This window comes from Eleginops maclovinus, chromosome 12 (assembly GCF_036324505.1).
Source record: "Eleginops maclovinus isolate JMC-PN-2008 ecotype Puerto Natales chromosome 12, JC_Emac_rtc_rv5, whole genome shotgun sequence".
Taxonomy (NCBI): Eukaryota; Metazoa; Chordata; class Actinopteri; order Perciformes; family Eleginopidae; genus Eleginops; species Eleginops maclovinus.
Window position 1 is genome coordinate 18981821 of NC_086360.1, and position 24271 is coordinate 19006091.

Here is a 24271-nt window from a genome sequence, read left to right on the forward strand (position 1 = left end):
TTTATCCGAACCCTTCAACACAAACTAAAATCACCAACAGGAGTGAGCTTTTAGCGTTTTATGTGCTGTTACAAATTGTACTTTATTTACACCACAGGGTAAACACGGTTCTGTGCTCCAAGAGGCAATTGTATCATTCCTGGAGAGTTATGTGAGTCTGAGTCCTGAGAGTTTTGTTGTTGTTCAGAAAATGCAGTACCTTTTGCTCTATACATATTCTGAAAAGTATGAAGAGAACACAATCATTTTTCTAAGCAATGTTAAGCAAAACAAAAGCATCAGTCTAATAACAACAACAACAACAACAATACCAATTTTTCAAGGTTTCCCAGCAAAGCCATGATAACACTGTTAAACATCCCTGATTCTAAATATAGGGAAGGTGAAAATTATTTGTATTTCGCTTGTATAAAACACACACTCCTTTTTATTTTAATCCCAGCAGGTGATGCAGGGGATATTTTAAGAGCTAGACTCAAGGTGGCCTCTTAAGCTTAGGGTTCATTTCTATTAGTTGAATGTCAAACGGACATGCAGCATGGCCGGAAATGCAAAAAAGTGCTGTGAAGCTTCATGGAGGTATTTTTATCACGGGGAGTTTTCAATATTTTATGTGTATGGTTCTGTTTGAGGAATTAAAGCAGATTTATGGAAGGGATTTACAATATGTAATCACAGGCACTGGTAACAAATGTGGTAGATTCTTTTCTCTCAATATTAGATGTGAATAATAGATTACTTAAATTACAGTGTATTAATAGAATCTCTTCAAACAAAGCCCTATTCTGTCATTAATAGCAATGGTTTCAAGAAAACGCCAAGAACATACAACTAGCGTCGGAGTTAGAACTGCATGAAGCTATCAAAAAGCGAAAAAGGCACAATTTTTATCAAAAAAATAATGTAAGTACCTTTAATACACACATTTCAGACTGGATGTGAGTTTTGAAGTCATTTGAATCATCATCATACCAGGCTCAGTCAAATTGTTAGCAGAAGTCAAAATAAAGACTGTTAGAAAAGAAAACCGTAAAAATATAACTATAAAAACAACTGAGCATTTTTCATGATTAGAACATATCTAGATATCACATTTGTTTTATGGCACCACTCCAAAAGTGCAAATGATCAACAAAAAGGCAACAAGAGTAAACACACAGGAGTAAAGGAGTAGAAAAAAGATTCAAACATAGCTCCTGAATAAATCTCTTTACTTTCAGTGGTATCCAGTGATAGATAAATGAGAGTCTCCTCTTAAAAGCTTGAGTAAACATAAATACCAAATATAGTCATGACATAATTTGCAACTGGAAGGTGAACCAAACTAGTGGGATTAAATTAGAAATACCCATTTGACAGGATCCTTGGGCACTGAGCGATATGAATGGAGAAGGCAGGTTTGGTGAAAACGAAATGGGGACGTGCACCGGTCAAGAAGAAGTGTGTCTCTGCCTTTGGCTTCCTGTTCGAGCCCGCTGCTTGTCATACTTAAAAGAGATGATAAGAAAGACCAGCAAGGTGACACCCTGGATCCCTGCCAGGAGGAAGAAATAATAGTGCAGAGAGCAGTCGTTGATGTTACCTGGGAAAGAGAGAACACAAGGGCATTAGTATAATGGAGACACAAGACTGGCATTCAGATGGTGCTGGAAAACAGTGAGCAGCACCAAAATGACAAAAACGGAAATTTGGAGAACAGAAGAGTCAGGCACAACGTCTTCGGAGGGCGACAGCAGGAGGGCGCTTTTATCACAAAGTACTGCGACGTGTTAAAAGAATACCAAAGGCTAAGGTAAACGGCCACAAAGCTCGCATGTGTGGCAGGTTGTTGTGTTTCTGCTAGACATAAAAGGCCGGCTTGAAGTGAGCATGGCAGGTACGCTGTCAGGAATTAGGATTCACCGGAGGGTGCTTGTTACTTCTCATCTCGCAACAGTGAAACCTTCAGAAAGCGGAGACTGCTGACCCCGCTCATCTGCGTTGACAAAGCAAGGCGGTACTGATGCTGCGGAGACTGAAGCATCAGATACAACACAGCAATGTGGGCCCTCAGCTGTGCTTCGAGGCAGGGAGTCTTTCATCGGTATTAAAGGACAGTTTGTTTCCTCGTGGGGCTGGGATGCAATAAATAGGAAGATAAAATAAACTGATGCCTCTGCTGTGATTTGATGTATTACTTCTTCCCAGGAGGGAGGGGAGGACAAACAGACCATGCTGAGACTGAGCATTGAGGACACACAAGTTCTAAGCTTTTTTTTTCAATTTGTGTCTCAATATTTGCTGTTTTTTTTTAATGGTCATTCAGCAACAAAGCCCAAGAGGAAAGCTCTAAGCAAATCCGGTTTCAGGGTTTTACATGAAGGGCAAAAACAACAAGAACAATTGTCTCCATCGTTCAAGTAAGGAGACAATTGGATTTGCATAAGAACAGCTTTTGTCTTCTTGATCATGTCCTGTCGACCAATTGACTTAGCAGCTTACAGCGTGAGAGGACTGTTTGCCACGTTGCTCGGCGAGGAGACATATCCGGTGAGCCGGCGGTTGTAGGGTGCCTCTTAATGAGCACTTTTCTCCTGCTAGAACATATGCAAGAACATGTCTTTTGGCTCATGTAACAGGCACATTTTTCATCACTGTTCAGAGATATCTATAGCTTACATCCAACATTATCATCAAATGAGTAAATGTGAAGCCCCAGAGCAGTGTGCCGTTTCCTCAGAAAGCTCCCATTAGCGCCCCACCATGTGGAGCTGTCACGCCGTATACAGAGGCAGGCAGAGAGAAGAAGCCTTGATTTTAATTATATAAGGGGCAATACTCAATTTAAGTACTTCCTCTTCACGTGGCAGGGAATGTGTGTGCGTGTCAAGGTGTTTGTATGCAAGTTTATTTCTGTAGAGCCCAATCAATTTAAAGTTAGGAGACCCCTAGGAATAGATGGTTATAGACAGGCAGGATTTATAAAGATCTTTAATCTTACTTTTATGTAATAGCTTTGGAATCGGTAAAATGTGATGCAGGGGGGAAGGTAAAAACAATCTAAAATACAGTACAAGCTCCTCACCCACCAAAAGCATTGCAGACAGAAGTCGACAACTGTGTGGGAGTGTTCAAGCACACCTTTAGGCATGTGTGCAAACGGTCAGGCTGAAGTTAAAAAGAGAATATAGGACAATGTAAAAAGGAGTAACAATTCTATTGACCTGTATGCGTGGAGACTTGGCTGAAGATGTCAAATATATAATTGCGAAATACTCCTCCTCTCAGAATAGTTTCCTTACTGTGATTAAAACAGTCAGTGTTTCACACCAAACGCCTGAATCACATCCACCTCACTGCATTACAACATGGAAACCTTCATATTCATGAATTGACAGGCTTTGCTCCTGATAGAAGAGCAAGATTTACTCATTTGAAACAAGTTATCCCACTGGGTTGCATGATCACTTGTGATCAGTAGAGCACATCACCCTCTTGTTATGTCACCAAGCATATCGTGCATTTAAATAATCATTTCCCAGTCACTCTGTTGCGTGCATGCTCTTGTGGTTGAATAAAACTTGAGAGGGAAAAAACACTGATCTACTCCCTATTTCTTGAAGCCATTGATCTGGGAACAGAGAGCTGTGAACTTCTTCCAGAACCTTAATGAATAATGTGGAAAAAGGAAACCCTGACTCTTGACCCCTTTGACAGTTTCAACTTATTTTGTTGTCATCTTTTTCTGGTCAAAAGTTCAATGTGAGAAATGGGACAGCCAAACAAGTGTTTGAATAATTCAAGAAGAAAAGAACAAAACAAAGCTTGACAGGAGAGCACGGAGGAAAAGGGAAGTGCATTTGCAGCGAGGAAGCTTGTATTTTTTCAATCAATAACTCGCCTAACAGATAGTAAACCAAGAGTCTGCCTCCGCAGTCTTCATTAACACAGCAAACTGCTGACAGAAAGCAGGGAATACATTTCAAATTAAATACATTAAGGAATATCTACTATGTTGACTAAATGATTGTGTCAGTATGAGGCATGGCAGAAAACCTGGGATTATTCTGACCGAGGACTGGATCTCAACCTTTGTTCCACTTTCCACAATTGGAATTATCTAACACCAAAGAACCTTACAAGTGGGTTTGCAAAAAAAAAGGCTGAAAATCTCATTTGTTTGGTAAAAGTCTGTAAAAGTGTGCAAGGTTTCAGTGGCATACTGGTTCTTTCTCTAATTTCTTTAAAAATTAACTTAGGTTCTACCTCCTACTTTCAGCCCTCGCCCCCCAGGGCCCACTTGGCTGCTAACCACTTTAAAAAACATGGATGGCTAATTACAGCAGCCAAAGACTAAACAAGGCCTCTGTAAAACACATTAATTGAGCCAATACATGTTATTACAAAGCCACATTTTTACAAGTGAATACAGCAAACCAATCAGAGTGCAGTATTTTGGGTACTACACTTTCTTTAGCTGGGATTTAACATGTTTTACAGCTCTGAGTTTATGATAAGATTGTGATTACACTGAATGCACTAGCAGAAGGAGTCAGACATCGAATATCTTAGTGACACAAACTTACAGGACAATTTACCTCCCAGTGGGTCTGAGAACGCCATGTGAGGCCAGATGAAATGGCTCAATTTCAATTTAACGTTTGAAAACAGATCAATTGATCCAGGCCTTGGGCGCAATGACCCAGCATTTTAATGCTTCAATGCCATCCCCTGTCTCTGGCATGAAATCAAAGGGGGAATCAATGTGTGTTTGTTCCAGCGATAAACATATCATAACATATTATTTTTCTGCGCCCCGTTGCTCATAAAAGAATATTATTGATGCTGTAATCATGTTTAATGGATAACCCATGCTATCTATTTCTATATGGCCTCTGCTGCCACTGACGCGTCCACGCACCAAAAATTATATTTTCAAATATAGCCCTTTCAGACAGAATAAGAGTTCACGTTAAATTTGCCAGATCTGACATTAAAAGGCATCCATTAAAACATTGACATTTCACTGAATGGGATCCAACACTTCACGGACAGGATGTGGAATGTCAGCGCACTCTGAAAGTCTCAACACGTCCCAGACATCTGATTTAAGATCAGTTATGACTTTAACACTGATCAAAGAAAAATGCCGTTTTCCTGCCATGTGACCATAGAGACTCTCAAAAAGCATTCATATTGAGTGAAGAAAACTCCAAAAGGCAGAAGACATTTCCTAGAAACAAAAAGCTCCTTGTATGTAAAGAATAATGCTCGGTAAGAAACTAAAGGTTGATCTTTCATTGGCTCATCTTATGGCGATACAAATGTCATCGACAGGAAAGGGATGACATAGTGGGCCGGTAAAAACACCAAATAAAAGTGTTTGATGCGTGACTACTCAACCAGATGTAACCATGGTGGACATATAATGGGCCCGGGGATTTAAAAGATCAGTAATTTCCTCACAAAAGCTCACTAACTCTTAAAGGGATAGTCCGGTGAAAATTGACCCCAGGGTCTTTTTCTGCATGAAAACTGATCAAGTAAGCGCTCTAGAGAGTTTTTTTTGTTCATCAACCAGTATTGAGCTTGCCCGGAAAAAACGGTTGCAACGCTAATAGCCAAAATGGCTTACAGTGCATTCGATCGGGCTAGTGCGCAGAACGCTTCCAAAACAGCATCTTTTAACCACTAACATTGCTCGAAATAGCACCAAACCTCTGCAGTAGCATGACTAGGGTACTACACATAAAACGGAGCACCAACAACGTAGTTTGCAAACCAAAGTTTATTAAAAAGAACTGTTTACAAGTCTCACCAACTGCCCCCCATTCCAGCTCCTCTCCAAGGAAAGTCCGGAGTTCAGTTCAATGAGGAATGTTTTGGAATGTATAATTCCAATGAAAGGAGTTGCATGTAAGTTACAAGCAACTCCTTTCATTTCCGTGTCAACACTCACTAGATATGAATTTCCATGGGGTTCAATTTTCGCCGGACTATCCCTTTAAGTCTGAGAGCAGATGTGGCTAAAATACTGTAACCATTTTCACAACGGCTTTGCAGACTGAAGCCAGTGGCTTTCAGTCGCACATGTGGTCATTCACTCCCATACTGTACACATAATGGAAAAGTCATTCTCTCAACGTTTAAGAGGCTGGCATGATGAGAGGACTTTGAAGAGGCCATTTTTATTTCAGTAAGTTTTTGCTTTATGACTTGGTGAAACACATAAGACATGTATACCAGACTTATTGGGATTGTACTTCTTTTGCAACATGTTATCTTTTTATGGATTTGTAAAAACGTTGGTGCATTTGGAACTTTAATTCTCTGTTGATTTATATCTGTATTAGAACTTCCAAACATCATTATACATGTATATACAAATGTTCCTTGTGAATGGCGTATAAATGAGGATTACTGTAGCTGCAAATATTATGGTAAATGTTTTCTAATACTTTTACTATATTTCCTTATTGACGACACAGAAGTGTTGAGCCAATAGGGTACAACCGAACTGCAATAGGACCTTAGGACCATTAGCATCACCTAGGTATCATTCAAGTTGTCCCAAGGAGACACACTTAAAAAATAAAATCACTCGTGCAGATATAATGTCTAAATAAATATAAAAATAGATATAACATTCATCTCACTTGCATGCATCTAACTAACAACAAATGGGAAACATCCAACGGATCCCTGACGCCCCCCCTAGTCTCTTTCCTGACCTTCATTAGTCACACTTTAACCGAGAAAGGAAATAAAGGAGCCCTATTATGCTCATATTCAGGTTCATATTCGTAAGTTGTGCCTCGACTGTAACATGTTTACATGCTTTGACGTTAAAAAAGATCTTTATTTTTCTCATACTGCCGTTGACTATTCACCCTCTGTCTGAAACCAAAGCTCAGTCTGCTCTGATTGGTTAGCTGGCTAGCTCTGTTGTGATTGGTCAACCACTTGGAGATGCTTACCCTTAGCATATCACGTACAATGTATTTGAACACGAGCCAATAGAAGCGAGAGTGTTTTATAGTGATGTCACTATCTGAGTGACGTAAACAAGTTTTCAAGGGGGGCATATAAGGCAGGGGGGAGTGGGTCGAAAGCCTTTTAAACAGCATTCACATGCATAAAAAACTATATAAACTCATAAAAGGACCTCTTTGATTAATCTTTGTCCTCTTTCCAGGATTCATTATCACACAGGCAATCAGGTGTTGGCATTCCCTGGGGGCGATCTTCCCTGCAATCCTTACGAAACCAAGAATGTGTGACTTGTTTTGCATCATTTCCAAACCAGCAGGTAGCACCGCAACAAATTACAGACCTTCAAAACCCTACATGTGACACTCCACGGATTCTGACTAACATCAGTAAGTGCAAACCAGGGAGAGAAAAAGCAACAGTGCGACAGAGAGAGCTGAGCATCCACCAGTGTGATGTCAGACTAGAAGTCCCATCTCAATGTAATGCTCCAGGGACAGCTTTACTTAAGAGATCCAGGGCTATGTAATCAGACCCCCAGCCAGTGATTAATGTTGCTCATCTGTCTTCAGGCCCGTACAGCTCAGTACAACTTAGCACAGCTCACCCAAGATGCTGTTTACTGCACACCCTTTTTGCCTGCAGCCATGGAAATAAGTTGAATTCATTTCACCTAGAGAGCCAGGGAATATGGAAGAAGCTAAAATCCAACAGACTGTGATAAACAGACACAAACACAAACCACATGATTCCTGACTGACTGTACTTAATGCCTAAGCTTTGTGCTGTGTTTCTTTTATCAGTGGCCAGGAGGATGTTTTGTTCCATTTCTGCAGCTCACCTTTTAAATGACTTGTTTTTGGAAAGCAAAAACACATCCACAATCCAACTCTAGTTTAACTGCCCCTCAAGTGAAGCCAGGCTGAGCAAGGGATGGATTTACGGAGCGTGCCAAGCATCTTCCAGTGCTAACATCATCAAAAGTACCTCCAGAACTGTCGGCGCACTGTATTAATGAGCTATTAGGTGTTTGTGGGTAAACAATTTACAGTGTTGGCTTATTTACCGCATGCTCAGGGAAAAGTGCATCTGGGTTGGGAGCCTCCTCTCGCTAGGGAGCCCATCCATCTGCTGCCACCACCACACTATATTCTACTACTTGGACAGATTTACACAAACCTTTTGTCGTTAGCCCGACATGTGTATTTATTATAGGGAACGCTCTTAAAACAAGAGAACTGCACCATGTGTTGTCCCCCCTCTCTCCCTCTTCTCTCACTGCGTCTAATTTACAGACTCTTTAAGTGAATTTAAAATCTGCACAAGCTGGGAGCATTCTTAAGGAAAGGTCTGAAAATAAAAACCTTCAGCAGTATCTGAATCGATACCAACAATTCTATTACGAGTACATACATAGAGTCGATGTGCAAAGTCAATAGTGCACTCTAAATGCTCCTAACGGCAGGATTGACAACTTTAATGCGCAGTTTAGGGGGATGGTGGACAGCCCTAAGAAAACTCTGAATAAAGATCAATCAGCTCTGTGTCGTGGAAATATTTTGAAGAGAGAAGCATCATATTTTAAGTACAGACTCCAAAGTCATGATTCCCATTATGGAAGTGGTATAGAATGAAAATAGATCAGACAATGTGAGAGCTGGGCAATTGCAAAACAAGGAAACATTTGCATATATACAGATTCATCAATGTTATTATTAATTTTGAGCTGTGTTCTGACCACATATTCATTCTCCTTTTAGCTCTGTTTGGTTTCCACCATCATTTTAGGAAAATATCTGCCTAAAAATGTATATATTTGAATCATCAGACTGAACCAAAACATGTAGCAGGCTGGAAAAACTAAAAAACAATACGCTACAAAGATATAAAGAACTGGCGGAAACAGGAGACATTTCAATATTCAATCCACTTGTTAAAAACGTCTAGATAAAAGCTATTGTGGTTAGTTACTGTGTTCTCTTACCAAAGTCTTTGTGAGATGACATCCATCCAATCGCCTTGAGGGAGACAATAGCCAACAAACCGGAGCCCACGAAGGAGCCAATCCCAGAGAAGAAAAAGAAAAGTCCCATGATGGCACTCTGCATGGACTTGGGGGCGGCAGCATAGGCAAACTCCAAACCTTCAACGAAAACAGTAAAATTAAAGGTATTTGTTAGATTGTTGGGTATAGCACTGTAAAATCTGTTCATTTGACCCGTAACAGACAATTAAAGTGTAATGTAACCTGTTATATCATACCCTCCCAAACATATACTGTCATGCCTCTGACATATTATATTTAATGGTGGCACTGGTCTGCGGGTGCGACTCCTTTTAGTACTGATCGCACAAAGCAGTCATTTCTAGAAAACACATCACTCTGTATTTACTTAGTCATGAAAGAAAGGAAAGTATTAGAAAATGGGAAAGGGACCTAAGGAAAATAAGATGGGCTAAAAACATCAAATAAGTGTCTCTTTTGCCTAGAGATCTGTCTGCCTGCAAGCTGACATTGATAATTTCATGGCACCTCAAAGATGTGATTTTTGAAATGAGGCCCTATAGCTACATCTGTCTGGAGAGATTACGAAAGTGCTGTTAAATACATTTGCCTTTCAAGACCTTTCTTGGAGGGGGACATTGCACAAATGAATGTGATGAGCAGTTACCTTACTTATACCTGCGCTTGTGCAAAGAAAACAACTTCAGAAGACAAGGACTGAGATAAGGGAATTGCAAATATAAGGTTATGACTCAGTGGAAAGCATGACGTCCTTTCCAAAAGTTAACAGCGATACATTTGTTTATATCCTAAGCTAACCTCTTGATAGCAAAGAAACACTCGTCAATAGGCATATCACAGGGGACTACAAAGGTTGGTGAGGATCCTCAGGTAGCACTCTTAGACATTTAACATCTTAAACATTTTTTTTTTAAATACTTATGGTATTTATTTTTTTTCAAATTTGGGACGGTGTACAAACAAAACAAGGAAGGGGATTGCAGCGACGAAGTCTAGGGCAACAAAGGTTTTAAACAGATTTATTCCAACAAAAGGCGACTAAAGGGAATATTCCTCTAAACCAGACATATGTCACAATTCTTTCCGCCAGTTTTCGTATAAGTAAGCCCTGTGGGATGGTATGCAGGGAGAGGAGAAAGTTGGTTTATTTTAAGGCTCCCTTTAGCTTTGTTATGTATGGATTTGACTTTTTAGGGACCCAGATAGTTGTGCAAAATCTAGTTCTGTTCAAGTAACTTATAATACCCAACAAATATTTGAGTTTCCATGGATCTTAAATTGTGGATATCAAATGTTAATGTTCAGTCGTACAGACACCCTGCAGTGAATGGATCCACTTGATAATCCTTCCACGGTGGTGAAGAAATTAAATATTAATAGTTCAATCATCACTCTTTATATAGAACAAAGTGTGTCGTAGAACACAACAACAGCACGACCTATAGTACTAGGAGGATGACTCAATCATAGCTCGAGGCTTTAACAAACTCAAATCACCAGATAACTGAGGCCTGAAGCAAAGCTCATGACTGTAGAGAACAAAAACATGAAGATATAGTCACACAAAAGATAAATAAACACAATACAAGGCAGATTTGGGTTTTACGTTACACTCAGATATTCCTAAAAGACACAGGTTGCGGTCGAATAGTCAGTTTAGCTTAGGAAGGTTCCTAACGGAGCGAAATGACCCGGAAGTACCCAAGTGGCCGCCATGATAAGAGCTGTTCGAATTCTCTAGATGATAGGAAAGGAGCTTTGAAACTTCCTTTATAACCTCCTTTAGCTTAGGGAACACTGGACCTTCCTTTACGAAAGGAAAGGAGAAAATGTTGTCCCACAATGCCTCGTGACGGAGAAATGCGTTTCATGAAAGTTACAGTGCTTATTACGCAGTTTAAAATGTATGCCGTAAAAAGTGTGTTTTGAACGTTCAACACTGCATTAATCAAAAGGAGAAATATTTCTGTATTACTGAAATGATCAAATAAAGTCCATACTTCAGTGTTTACTGAGCTGTGTGGGGTTTCTTAAATGTTTTGAAACATGTTTGAATTGTGATATACAAAGTGATAGGTTAAGGCATAACTAGTTTAGAATAAAAACATTTGTATTTATTTTAAAATATTTCATATAATACTACGTATTGGGATTCATGTGGGTTAATACGTGACAAGCATACGTTTCATTTTCCTTTTTTATTTCAATTCCAACCTTTGTAATGAAGAATATGTCACACCGTTGTCCACGTTTATAAAGCATAAAACAACACCATCAGAGAGCACGGTGCAGAGTAGATGCGCTTTCAGTAGTCCGCTTCATAGAAAACTGTAGCAGACGCACATTAATAACATCCGCTGGCGCATAATAAATACGTGGGATAGTGTAAGTGCAGTCGGATTCTCAAAGCACCGCAATCCCTTTTGAATTCTCCTATCCACTATTCCTTAACCCTGTGACGTTTCACGCAAACGTCAAGGGATAGTAGATAGGAATAGACGATAGGAGCTGATTTTTTGACAATTCGACCGTACCCACAATTACCTAATTTTTGTAAAAGGAGAAAACTGTTGCTTTTATTTCCATCTCAGATTTCGCACTCCCTATTTTTATATAACATTAAAAGCAATTTCTCACTTTATCAAAGGATTGTATTAGTGGTAGAAATGTGTCCTTACTTCTCAAAGCTTTTAATGAAATGACATTTCTTGTTTAGGTCAGGGCTCACACAAAAAAGGAAAGAAAGGGAGCCTGCTTGCTAAGCAGTTTTCGTCTGGTAACCCTGAAAGTATCAAAAAGATGGCTGCAGCTGTCAGTTCCGGCATGAACTATTCTGACCTGCTCTGATTCAATGCTTTTCTTTTTAATAATTTTCCGGAGAAGAACGGGGAATTTATTTCTTCTAGAAAAGCAAACACTGCTACATTTCCAGTGAAGGATTATGCGTGGCCACAAATTGATGGGCCTGTGTCTTTGAATTATATTTACTGGGATGAATCGTCTGAGCAGCGACAGTAACACAACTTTAAATTCAAATCAGACCTGCTGGTGTGAAAAGTTGGTCCAAGAGCTAACAAAAAAGTACTGGAATTGGGATTTTTTAAAAATAAATTATCATAGTAGATAGACTTTTGAAGGTTTCACAAATGATCTCAAACATTAAACACTCAAGTAAAATAAATATGAATAGAAAGAAGGGTTAATACAAAACTTAAGACTCTGCATGCCATCTAGAAATGTAGATAGTTCTGGTTCATTGTTCCAAGGTTTTAGATACCTGCCTTTGAAATTGTGGCTGCTTCACCAAATATACCAAAAGAGAGATGAAACAAAATGTGTTTGTGCTTTAGTCTACAGTAAAAGATAGTAACCTGCAGATTTCTTTTATGCCTTTTACACAATGGAAGCAATATCTGCTTGTATTGGGCCTTTGTGGGCAATCTTGTTAATCAATGAGCCGAAGCTCTATACTGGTAGCTTTAGAGTAAGTCACGGGCTATAGTGTAATACTGTAATGCCTCTTATAGCATTGTTTTAATAAAAAACTCTGCCTATTAGGACTACATACGAGTTTAACTATAATCACCCTGCTGGACTGATAATTAAACGTGTCATTATATTCTGTATATTCAGTGTAATACATTTCAATGAACACTGTGTACGCTGGGGAAGCGCGCTAATTGGATAACTAAGAGTTGAACTTGCAATTAAGTGTTTGCCACGACAATCTGTCAGTATTATCTCTCTTGAGTGTGATTTAGTGTGGGAGATATTGTTTCATTAGGCTGGTGTATATTTAAGTTCATAGTGACAAATGTCAACTCAGCAGCGGGCTGAACATGAAGGTGAAATGATGTGATGTTAATTGGTTTGCGACTGTGACTTTACCCTCAGTCCAGAACAAGCTTCCTTACAGTGACAATAAAGTAAATTGAATCGATACATGGCACAAAGTAAGGTACATATCTGTGTATCTGTCCTATTTTCTACCTCCATCATGTTAAGTTTTCCTTTTGTTTTGTTATTGTTTGCTAGCAGGAGGAGCTGAAAAAGGACTTGTTTGATTTGATTTTATTAAACTCGATGGAAAGGTAAAAGTATGTTGTGTCTTTTATAAATGCACAGCCACGATGATGAGGCTTCAGCAGGATAAAGCTATCTTGACATAATTGTGATAGTTTTGGAAATGTATCCCGACATAGTTGTGGGGCTTGCAGATATGCATAGCATGGAAGACTGAAACATGTGCCTTGGCAGCGATCTGTGCTTTCTGAATGCCCTTCTAGTTATCTGCTGCATTTGTTTGGACTCCAATGTGCTGCGGGTCACAGATTGCATTATCATTTCAAATTTGCAAAGTTTGCTTTAGACACTCCGTATTAATAAAATGTCCCTTTACTGAATAATGTCTTGCTGGGGTGTGAGAAATTTGGAATAATCAATTATCGATTGTGCTTTTTACTCTGGACTACAAGCCACAAACACATTATGCCGGTGCAGGCGATGGATCAAACAAATTGCTCAAAAAGATTATAAACATCAGCCTTCATTGCATAGTGCTTAGAAGAACGGGCATTACTGTTTTTAGCCCACAACCCATTCAGAGCAGCTCAGTATGAAGGTTAATCAGACCAGCTCAAATCATGAGGCTAATCAGTGGAGGGTTTTGTAATTCACAGTTGGTCTGAATCATCATGTCTTTTAAACTGTAGGTGCCAAATAACACAGGAGATGTCAAACCACTTTACCTGCAATGCTGGCAAAGACTTCGCTGATTCCTATCAGCACATATTGAGGCACTTGCCACCATATGGGTAAATCTGCAGCGTGGTAGGTAACATTGCCAAGCACCTGGTCAATGGTACCCTTTGATTTGATTATCTCCAGGCGTTTTGTCTCCAAAATACCTGAGGGGACAGACACAGAGAAAATGCTTAGTGAGCTGAGTGTAAGCAAACCATTGTTAGCACACACAAGTTCATAAGTGCAATTCTGCAACATACATACTAATTTAAAGTAAGTGCAAACAGGGCCACGGGTGAATCTAAAGGCTTGTCAGGATTAAGAGACTCTTGTTAAGGTATTTAAAGTCCATGACACCAACAAACAGCTAAACACTTCCAGAGGACTTAGTGCCAGTCCATTTAGCATTTAACTAGTTTTAAGGCAACCCGAACACTTCATTAAGATCACATCTACACGCTTCCATATTATGACAGTTAGTTATGGAACAGTGCAGACGGTTCAATAATGAGAGGCTAGCAGTTGTCATCAACCGCTGCCGCCTCCTAAAAGCTTTATTCGATAGAGCTATTATCATGTAACCAGAGGCTATTTCCAGATAACTCCCGGAGACAGCTTCCTATCATAACTACACTTAATGCTGTTCTTGAGAGAAGTAGTAGCCTTGTAATCCGACTATCCTATAATACCAGCCGTCCATCTCAGGCAGTGTGGCCACTGGGCTGCTGAGAGCAAGAGTCACACCATAAACACACACCCATGCTTATAAACATCACACAGCCCAGTGTGATCCCTGGCAACTCTGCTCCAGCTTTTCATTAAAAAAATAAATAAAGATGCTTTCGGACACCTAAAAGCCCTTGAGCTTTAGCTAAAGCAGATTAGTATATGAAGTTAAGAGAATGTGATAAAACGTGCTTTTAAAAAAAACTCTTCAGAAGCAATGTCAGCACAGCTTTTCAGAGCAGGCCTCAGTATGTGGCTGATTGTTGTACACAAACGAAGAGCGGATCAGAAACTGCGTCTGACAGTATGCCTTCAGCTGTCTCTCTGCACTACGAGGTCCAGCTGTCTTGGTGCCAGGCGTGTGACAGCGGGCACGATAAAACCCTGTGAAATATCCCTGCAACCATGACATCATGACAAATTCCTGCATGTTGGTTTATGAAAGTGATTCTAACTCTCAAAAGCAGCGGTGTGGCCAATGTCGTGGACACAAAGTGGCGGGCTGACAATGCGATGTGTTGGTCTGGCTCTTTTCTGGCAAAAGAGGCCACACTTGGTCATTCACACCTATCCATCTTTCAGTCTCTGAACACAACATGCTTTCAGCAACTGGACAGACGCAGATAAGCAGCGGGGACACACAGAAAGTCATCTGAGGTAAATGCTGTTAAAAAACAATGAAAAAATTGGAAGGCAGCGCCCAGGAGTCAACGTGAGTAGCTGAATTAATGTGAAGCAAGGCAATGCAAGGGGTCAGCAAATCATTCTGGGATGAATAATTGTTGCAGATACAATATAATTAATAAGGTATCTCAATAACTACATTTCTAAAATCCAGCTCAGTACTTTGTTCCACATTCGCTGTGTGTTCACCTACTGTTCTGTGACCAATGGCCACACCACAGCACCATTTTAAACCCCTTCTCTCCACTCTGAGATCCAAAATTGCTTTCTGCAATATTTAGAATTTATTTATCCCAAATTCAACTGCAAGGACTGCACTTTCTGTCAGGAAGCCAAATGGAAAAGTAAATACTTAAAGAGCATTTGAACATCATAAAATGAACATGTTGGAGCACCTCTCCTCCCAGGACTGCTCATGTCCCCTGAAAAGAAAATATTACTTTAAACTGAAAAAGTACACACATTAGATTTGGTTCATAGACCCCTCACCACATCTCTCTGATTGCAAAGGATGTTTTTGAGGGTCAGCCTTCAATAACTTGCTCGAACATCACAAGGCTCTCCCTCGAAAAACTTTCTCATCTCTTCTCTCCCATGTTTATATAAAGTGAGGCAAAAGGATAAGAGTAGAAATCCAGCACCTTTTCCTCTCTCTTAACCATAACAACACCCAAAGACTCCATATTTTACTGTCTCCTCACACTGACTCAGTCTTACAATGATTAAGTGTGCATAGGTTTCTAAATTAAGTGGAAACATTTGGCATGGAGAAACCAGTTAAGACCCTGATACACATCATGCCCACCACTAACTGTATATTTATACTTTAACCAGCCACTACTAATATAGGGACTAACTAAGGTGCAAATCTATGGAAAGGTCTACTCTAAACCAATCTCTCTCTGTCATAAACAATTAAAATCAAGATTCAGAAATATTTTGATAGCAGACTACCTAAATGAACCAAAAATGGGTATACAGTACCTAGCTGCTGTTTTTGTTTTATTTCTTGGTTTTTTTTTGTCATTTTTTGGTCATGATGATGATGGAAGTGATAATAATAGTAGTAATAATTGTGATGGCTTTTATCATAATTATATTAATCATCATAGTTTATATAAAAATAGGATGAGAAATGATACCGTCTTGTTATCTTAACATGGACTTGTAGGAAATAATTGTTTATCTTCATTTCACCCTGGAAACTGGGTGTATGTATATGTGTACATATGTATGTGTATGTAGAATTATGTTACTTGTGTGCGTATTTAATCACTGATGCATCTATTTTTTTTTTATCCTGCAACTGGATGACTAACAGGAGGGCAACTATCTGTGTAAGCTATGCTTTCTGCCCTCCCACTTCTACTCATTTTGTTTGTTTGTCAGATTCATAAATTGTCTGTATTAATATTGTAATAGTAGAAAAAAAACAACAACTTGGATTTAAGTTGAGCTTTTTGTTCTCTCTGACTATAGAGAGGAATAACCTACTTATGCTGATGAGGAATCATATATATGACAGGACACATACGGTAAGTATCGTCTTATCTGGCGGCTCTAGTGTTCTTGTTGCAAAAGGTGCGTTCACGCAGCTTAAACATTCAAAGTTGCTTTTCGATCCGGACTCAAAAAGCACTTTGTAAAATCATTTGAAACAACCAACAAGGCTACTCAGACTCTAATAGCTATTATAAAGGTTCTATAAATGGCATTCAGATCATTATATAGCAGTGTAACAAACATTAGAGACGTAGATATGGTGTAGGTAATGGACTCCTGAGCAAAGAATTAAGTAGATTATTCTCTGTATTTAAGTGTTAAACAAATGTCTTCTAATGTATCTTCATTGTAGTTAGTTTGAACAGAATATTTAATAACCTCTTTATAAAATTGAACGATCCTTCACAATTGTTGTCAAATTTGATTCAGTGCATCATTAACAGACAATTGGCAATCTGGGTAAAGCACACCAGTCAATATCTAAAGGTCACTAATGACAGAACATGTCCATATTCTGTGCGGCAGATGCGTTGTGTATCAGAGAAAGGGCAGGGGTTGTGGATTATATAATGTGCATTGATTCTAGTAGTGTTACCTATTTGCTTTCTTCCTGCCCCAGGCTTGTCTCTCTCTAATCATTTAGCCTAGATATATCAATGCTGCAGCAACGCTGACAGGCCTAGCTGAGACTATATTTATAAAATAATTTTCAGTCTGAAAGTTAATAGGACTGAGCAACTCTGCTGCATACGGCTGCAGTCACTCGGGAACCTAAAGGTAAGATGCCACGGCTCCCCCTGTGCTCTACAGGGTGCGTTTTCCCTTTGCTAGGTGGAACAAGAAATCTGTGACAGACCATCTGCTGAAACAAAAATAACACAATAAAAAACCCATTTATACAAGAGAAACTATATAAATGGTTCAGCAGCAACACTGTATACTCACTGCTGGTGAGGAACTGATATTTTAGTACCATGTTCCAAAAGTCTGACAAAGACAGTATTTAGAATTTAAATGAATAAATGATGTAACTGTGGTTCTACAAATGCAGTGCTCGTTGCCGTAAAAGTACTGATTGCAAGTGGCATTCACCGCAAGCACTAACTTAGCAGTTTCATTAGAGTGTGTTTGGCCTACTTATGTGACAGCGCAGAGAGGACATCTCTGTTTTTACACTCACCCGCCGCCACGGCCGAAAACATAACAAAGAACATCCCCACTGCAATCCTCTTCAGAGAGGAAGGCAGCAGGCCGCGGCGCTTCAGGATGGGGTCCACCACTTTGTCCTTAAGGGGAATCAGCATGAGGATGAGCACTGCGTCAAACATGGTGAGCCAGGCTGCAGGGAAGCGGAACGTCACCTGGGGGATCAGAGGAGCAAGATGAGGTAAAGCTGTGCAAAAAGGCAACAAAGCATGAAAACTACTGAGAAAGTCAGGGCATTCCAACACAGTTCACAGAGTGTTTGTGTATGCATGTATGTGAGCGTGTGTACCTCAGCCTTAATATTGCTCTGGCACCCCCAAGTGGTCAGAATCAAACATTATGAAATGAAATATAATTGTTCTCTTCACTTCAAAAGGAGCATAAGGTCGATTTATTAGCGATGAGTAGCAGTAGTAAGGTTATTATTTGTTCTTTATTTTATCATGAAGTGGTAGTAGTATTGTTTTAACTTATCAATTAAAGAGCATTTGAGATGATTTAAGTTTTCAGCACAAAGTCTAAACTAGTACCAATGGGTGTAATTATGAAAATAATAATTCCATTTGAGAAACAGAATGGATGAAATATCAATCGGAGGGGAAAACCTACTGAGAGCTTTCAATGTGCCTATGACTCAAGGCAATATCTCATTGTCTGAGGAATGGAAGACTGCTGGAGATGGTTTTTGCAATTCAAATGTGCCATCTGAGCTCCTGATGCGTCTCTGGTTGAACACTCCTGAAAGCATAATTTATTCTCAGATTGAATTTCCATTTCTTGGGAGTAACCACTGGCCATCTATACAAAGCTCCTTAGAGTGTTTTCATTACTTGTTTGTGCATTATCATATTCGCAATGATAGAAAGTGCCAAGGGAGACTTTAACCAAGGAAAGTGATGAATGATGAAAGCGAAGAGGATGTTCTGCTTTTTAAACTTCCACAAATGGACTAAAAATACTGTGTGACGACAGGATACACTCTATATCATAGTTTGGGACCCAAGAAATGATACATAAGTTGGGGAATATGAGGAATAAAGAAAGGTTAAGACATAGACAACAACCTTTTTATATGAATCCTAGGGTACAGATATTTTAAAGGGTAGTTTTGAATATTTATTTAAAGTACAAATCGCTTACGAAACATAGTTCAAATAATGACTGTTGTAAAAAGTTCATACCTGGCTTATTAGTATAAGTGTGGGCTCTCATTCTTTGAAGAGACATTATTTGCTCAGGTTTGCTACAGAAATGTGTCAGGCAAGGTAGGGGAGCACATCACAGAGTCAACTAATCTCACTTCCCTTTTATGTTGAGAAGTGTCAAGACTGGTAGCTGAAAAGGCTCAGTTCTGTTTTAGATACTAGGTAAACAGTATGTGGAGGTGGGGGGAGGGTGGTGGTGCCAATATAGATCTTAAACACGGTTAAACACAAACCACAAAACTATGTTGAACGTATCAGTGCTTCAAGTTTCTATTGAGAAATGTAACATTACAAGCATGTAGCAGTAGATTGCGTGCCGTTGGCCAGTTGCGAGGCCAGTGTTTCACTTCACGTTTCCATGGAAATCACTGCGTTTCACTATGACCTCAAGCATGCCTGCTCATAAAGGAGAACAGACGTACTTTACGCACTACACTTCCTAGCATTTTCTGATTTCATCACATTAAAAACTTTGATTTTTCTGGAGTCCTATATCGTGTGGAGCAACTGGGGGGGGATTCAGTCATCAAAGCCCTCCAGAACAGAACATACATTCTGTCAGAGGGAGACGCGCGTACAGCAGCAACACTAGTCAGGAAGGATCAGTTGGAGGCGCTACTGCGGAGAGGTACACTCACCGGCAGGTTGCTAATCTGCGAGGTATTAGTCTGTGAAGGAAAGTTCTGACTTAATCCCCAAGGCATTACCAACCTTTGCTGCTGCCTCCAGCTGTTGCCTACCAATGTGCGTCAGTGACCTAACGACTGCTTTAGTTTCAGCCGTGAACAAAAACTAGTTCAAACCTGATTATGTGGAAGCAGGTCCTCGAAGCTGATATGTGCAACTAAATAGAATTATACAGAAGTTGCTAAATATGTGACCCTATCGCTGATATATTTTTTTTAAACAAGAAACAGGTGCTTGGACTAAGAGTGTCTCCACTTTTCAATTACCTTGGAGCCAGAGGTGTTGTTTGACGTACTATCAGGAATCCTCAGATGGAGGCCCTGCAGGATGTACGTTGTCTGCATCTGCAACACAATAAGGAGATTAGAGTCTCAGCGTGAGGTAATTCACCACCTCATGATCACCGGGATGTCTGGTGTAAAAACACTCTTCGCCAACATTGAAACAGAAAATAATCATCCCTCACATTATTAACACAAGCGCATCTAGAAGTCTTATTTCATTCCTTCAGGTTTTTCCATCTAGTGTGAAACATGGCTCATATATTTAGTATTTAATTTAAAATTGGGGGACCTTACCTGGAAGTAAACAGTCCAGTATGGAATAAGAGCAAAGAAAACTGGGAGGACTTTCACCAGGGATTTCACTTCCTCCACTTTCTCTTCTGGATATTTTCCTCCATAGGATACTTTGGCACTGTCTAGCAGTGTTGGCCTATTGCTTCATGGGGAGAAGATGAAAGAAAATAACCTTTAAAATATTATCTTAAACCAACAGCGTTATTTATAGCATAACATAAACACATATATAGATACATAAATAAATAATATAAATATAGAAAACAGTGGAATTAACCTGAACTCTTGAAGTTTGAGCCTTTTTGAGGACCCCCTTAAATAAATACACTTCCAGAGAAACTTTATTTTAAAGCCTATAATCCACATCTCTGGAGAAAATGTCTTAATATGGAATTCTTGAAAGGCTGTGGAAATTGGCAAATTTAAAATATTCAATGTCATGTTTTTTGAACCAATTGTGGTACTTTGGTTCAAAGTCAAGTAATAGCACTTCAGAATAACTCCACGCCACAGGGAATGAAGATAAACGCCTGGACCGGTGGGTAGAAAATAATTATACGAGGGATCAAAGGAGGTTTCAACATAAAAGTATACCTGTAGCAGCTAGCTGTGCTATCCACTGGAGTCAACATTTGCCATGAACAAAAATACTTGTTACTCTGTTGGAAAGAGCATTCCTTTTGGGATTGAAACATGATTTGTTTGGCGGATACTGTGTGCGTGCTGTTTGTCATTCAGGGAATTACTTTATCACTTTATCATCATATCGTCATCTTTATCCCATCATTACATAAAATGCTGTAAAATAACCAACACACAGAGGTGACATGTCGCTCTCACCGGAGAAGGTTCGGCTCCTTTGGTTTCTTAGAGCAGCATGCATAGCCCAGGATCCTGAACATATCTGTGAAGGCGCTGCCATCAGCGGGTTTGTTGATGAAGACAGTACGGCCCAGGAGAAAGACCATGAAGGATATCCCGAGGCACACGGTGGGGATGATGTAGCCAACCCAAAAATTGTAGTTCTGCTGGATGTAGGCCACACATCCCAGAGACAGGATAGCTCCTAAATTGATGCACCAGTAGAACCAGTTGAAGAATCTGCGCGTGGCCTCGGGTCCTCTGTCTTTGACCTAAGATCATATACAGTGCAACAAACCATGTCATTGTAAGTTGGTCAAACATACAGGAAGAAAAAAAAATATGGGTCTAATAAAAGAGATCTTGAACTCTGAAAAGCTTTACAGCTGTTTGTCAAATCAGATCGATAGTAAACTAGCAGCATGTGTCAGCTATAAAGAATTTGTGTTCGTCAGCACTTTGATATGCAAGTGAAGTCTAGAAATCTTCTGCATTTAAAAGGCAATTGCAATGGGCAAAGCTACATCTGTTTTTAAAAGATCTAGCTTTTAAAATCCTGACAATAAATAAAAATTAAAAAAACTGCCCTGATGATGAGGACCAAGCTGACACAGACAAGAGGATGTGAGGTCACAAAATTACTATTATACTACTATATTTCAATATCAATATCAAATTGGTAGAAGTATAAGATGAAACGAGTGGAGGTGTTTTTTAGAACTTATAATAAACAGCACATTCTGAGTGTATTCCTTATCTGATTCAGACCCTCTGATTGCCAGGTATCAACTAAAACTGCATTATAATACAGTCTGAAAATAATCTATACGTAGAGAAGCGTACTTTAATGGCTCCTACATTTAGTTTTGACACAAGTTTAATCAGAGTAAGTGGTTGTGTTCCCTCCAGCATTTAGTCACGTCACGACAAGACAAACATCTAATTTACTCTCTTGTTTCACTGTTGACCATCCATCAAATACAGAATATGATCAGGTATAAATACTACAATGATCATAGGCTGGTGGACATTGCAGAGAGCTGCCACACAGTGTCCTTTTCTCCTGTGTCCTGCTTTCATTTGATGTCCTAGTTTTAAACTCGATCCATCATCAGTTAGCTGCACAGAACGACAGCAGCTACAGAAATCCTCTATCTTTATGATTACTAAGATCAAGTTGCATATTATTTTCAGAAATCTGTTCACATGCAACAGTAAATATTGTATTTTGCTAAAACCAAGAACATTTCAAGTATTAGCAGTTCCTACTATTACTCAATTAGGACTTCGAGCTGGAGGAGAACTTGTAGGGAAATTGTACCTCTCAGTAACACAGATCATCTAGTTAAAAACAAGTCATGCTTTGTCAGTTTCTATAATTTGTTTTGCTCGAACGCAAGCCAAATGTAGAATTCTTATTCTATATATTGCTGTTGTTTTTTCTGTTGTGTGGGCGTACCCGTCTCTGTGTTTATTTGTGTCCCTACAATGTATGGATTTTGCTTGATGTTGTGTGTTGTGTATGTTTGAACATGATCAAAAGGAGCATTGACAGAGAGACGTGAAGAACTTGTAATGAGCATAGTGGGATCAGTAACTAATCAAATCACCCTGCCAGTTCCCTGTGAGAGGTTTTAACTTCTCATAGTTAGATTATTCTGAAAACAATGACCCCATTGACAAACTTTTCCATTTTATATGACATTTTCTTTGTCACCAGTCCAAAAAGTGTTGTGTTTTACTTCCTGTTAGCAATAAATTATTATTTTTCAAAAAAGACGATGCTTGTCTAAGTGAACTGTCATGGTGCAAAAAAATAAAACATCACATGTTTGACCTCAATGGTGTCACACTGCATACCTAATCTTACACAGGCCTATGTATGTCTGAAAACCAATCTCCATGTCTACTTTTAGCACTCCTCATTTATTTAGACAGACTTTAAGATCTGGAAATAATATGGTTCATACTCTACCTGATCTGCCCCGAATGGAGTGATGTTGGACTTCACGGTTCCCACTCCTAATGCAATTAAAAAAAGGCCACTGTAGACTACTGGGCCACAATATGGGGCGCGGATGGGGCAGATTACGTTGGTTGCAGGGGTACTGTTTGTGCTCAGACATTCAGCAGGTTGCACAGGAAATGCCCCCTCTTCTCCACATAGATGTGTCCTGGTGTCTTCATTTGAGATGAAAGGGAAAAATAGCATGCCAAGAAAATATAGGATTAAACTTGAAGCAATAGTCCAGAATTTCCCAAGGTATGCATCCGCTAACCAGCCTCCAAATGGTGAAATCAGGTAAGTAACTCCCATGAACATCAGAGATGCCTGGCTCGCCTGAGTGCCCTGCCAATAAAAGGGACTACCATTGAGAAAAAGGACTAGATTGGATGTGATGCCATAGAAAGCAATCCTTTCTAAAGATTCAGCCAGCAGGATGGCTGCACATGCTAGTCTTCTTCCCTGGAAAACTGATGGTTGTGGTGGAGGTCTGTTCCCAGAGTCCAACAGAGGGGTGCTCTCATTTGCATCCCTGTTGTTAGACATTCTTCAGTAACTCAATGTTTCTTCTTAATTAGAGAGTTCAAATCTGTAAAGAAAATACAGATGATTTTAAGCACGTAAGACAAACATTGTCAACACTGTTTACACAGAGAAAAACGGCTAGCTAAACCGAACTCACGTCTGATGTGTCAAAGAGCCCCCTTCCTTATAATACAGTATGTATACAGGCACCTAATATAAACCTCAAGTATGCTAGCTTTAGCAAAACGAAACGTTTGCGTTTACATCACCTTCAGTATGACTGAAACACGTCCCAGTGGTATTCAATGATCTCCATTAACCTATAAAATATTTGCCGAGCAAACATTTACTTTGGGTCGTCTTAAATTAATACTTTGTCAAAGGAGAACTGGAAGTCAACAAAAAAAAAACAGTCACAGTACTATCGCGTGACATATAGCTCGCAGTCAACAAACGGTCACGCTTGCGTTGCTCTAGAGACGATCTCTAAGTTAAATTTACCCGGCATGCCCAGCAAAGTAATGCAGGATCAGCCCTATCCATGAGGTTTGTA

The 24271-nt window shown here is 39.5% G+C and overlaps 2 protein-coding genes across 3 annotated transcripts in view; one reads left to right on the forward strand and one right to left on the reverse strand.

Annotated features, from left to right (window-relative positions):
* On the reverse strand, positions 1-24216 carry slc15a4 (solute carrier family 15 member 4). Of its 2 annotated transcripts, none has more exons than XM_063898341.1 (9): positions 23988-24216; positions 23164-23782; positions 21168-21460; positions 20328-20469; positions 20016-20093; positions 17832-18012; positions 13744-13902; positions 8954-9112; positions 1-1582 (listed from the first exon to the last, which is right to left on the reverse strand). In XM_063898341.1, the coding sequence occupies exons 2-9, from the start codon at positions 23737-23739 to the stop codon at positions 1431-1433; spliced, it is 1740 nt and encodes a 579-aa protein (XP_063754411.1). In that variant the 5' UTR covers positions 23740-23782; positions 23988-24216; the 3' UTR covers positions 1-1430. The 2 variants fall into 2 exon arrangements, with proteins under 2 accessions (XP_063754411.1, XP_063754413.1); XM_063898343.1 differs by having other exon boundaries at positions 23876-24205.
* The window catches only part of glt1d1 (glycosyltransferase 1 domain containing 1), a 14727-nt gene continuing 14624 nt past the window's right edge, over positions 24169-24271 (forward strand). The window contains exon 1 of the mRNA XM_063898345.1: positions 24169-24264. Within this exon, the coding sequence (XP_063754415.1) occupies positions 24260-24264 (5 nt within the window). The 5' untranslated portion in view covers positions 24169-24259. The remainder of the gene's footprint in view (positions 24265-24271) is intronic.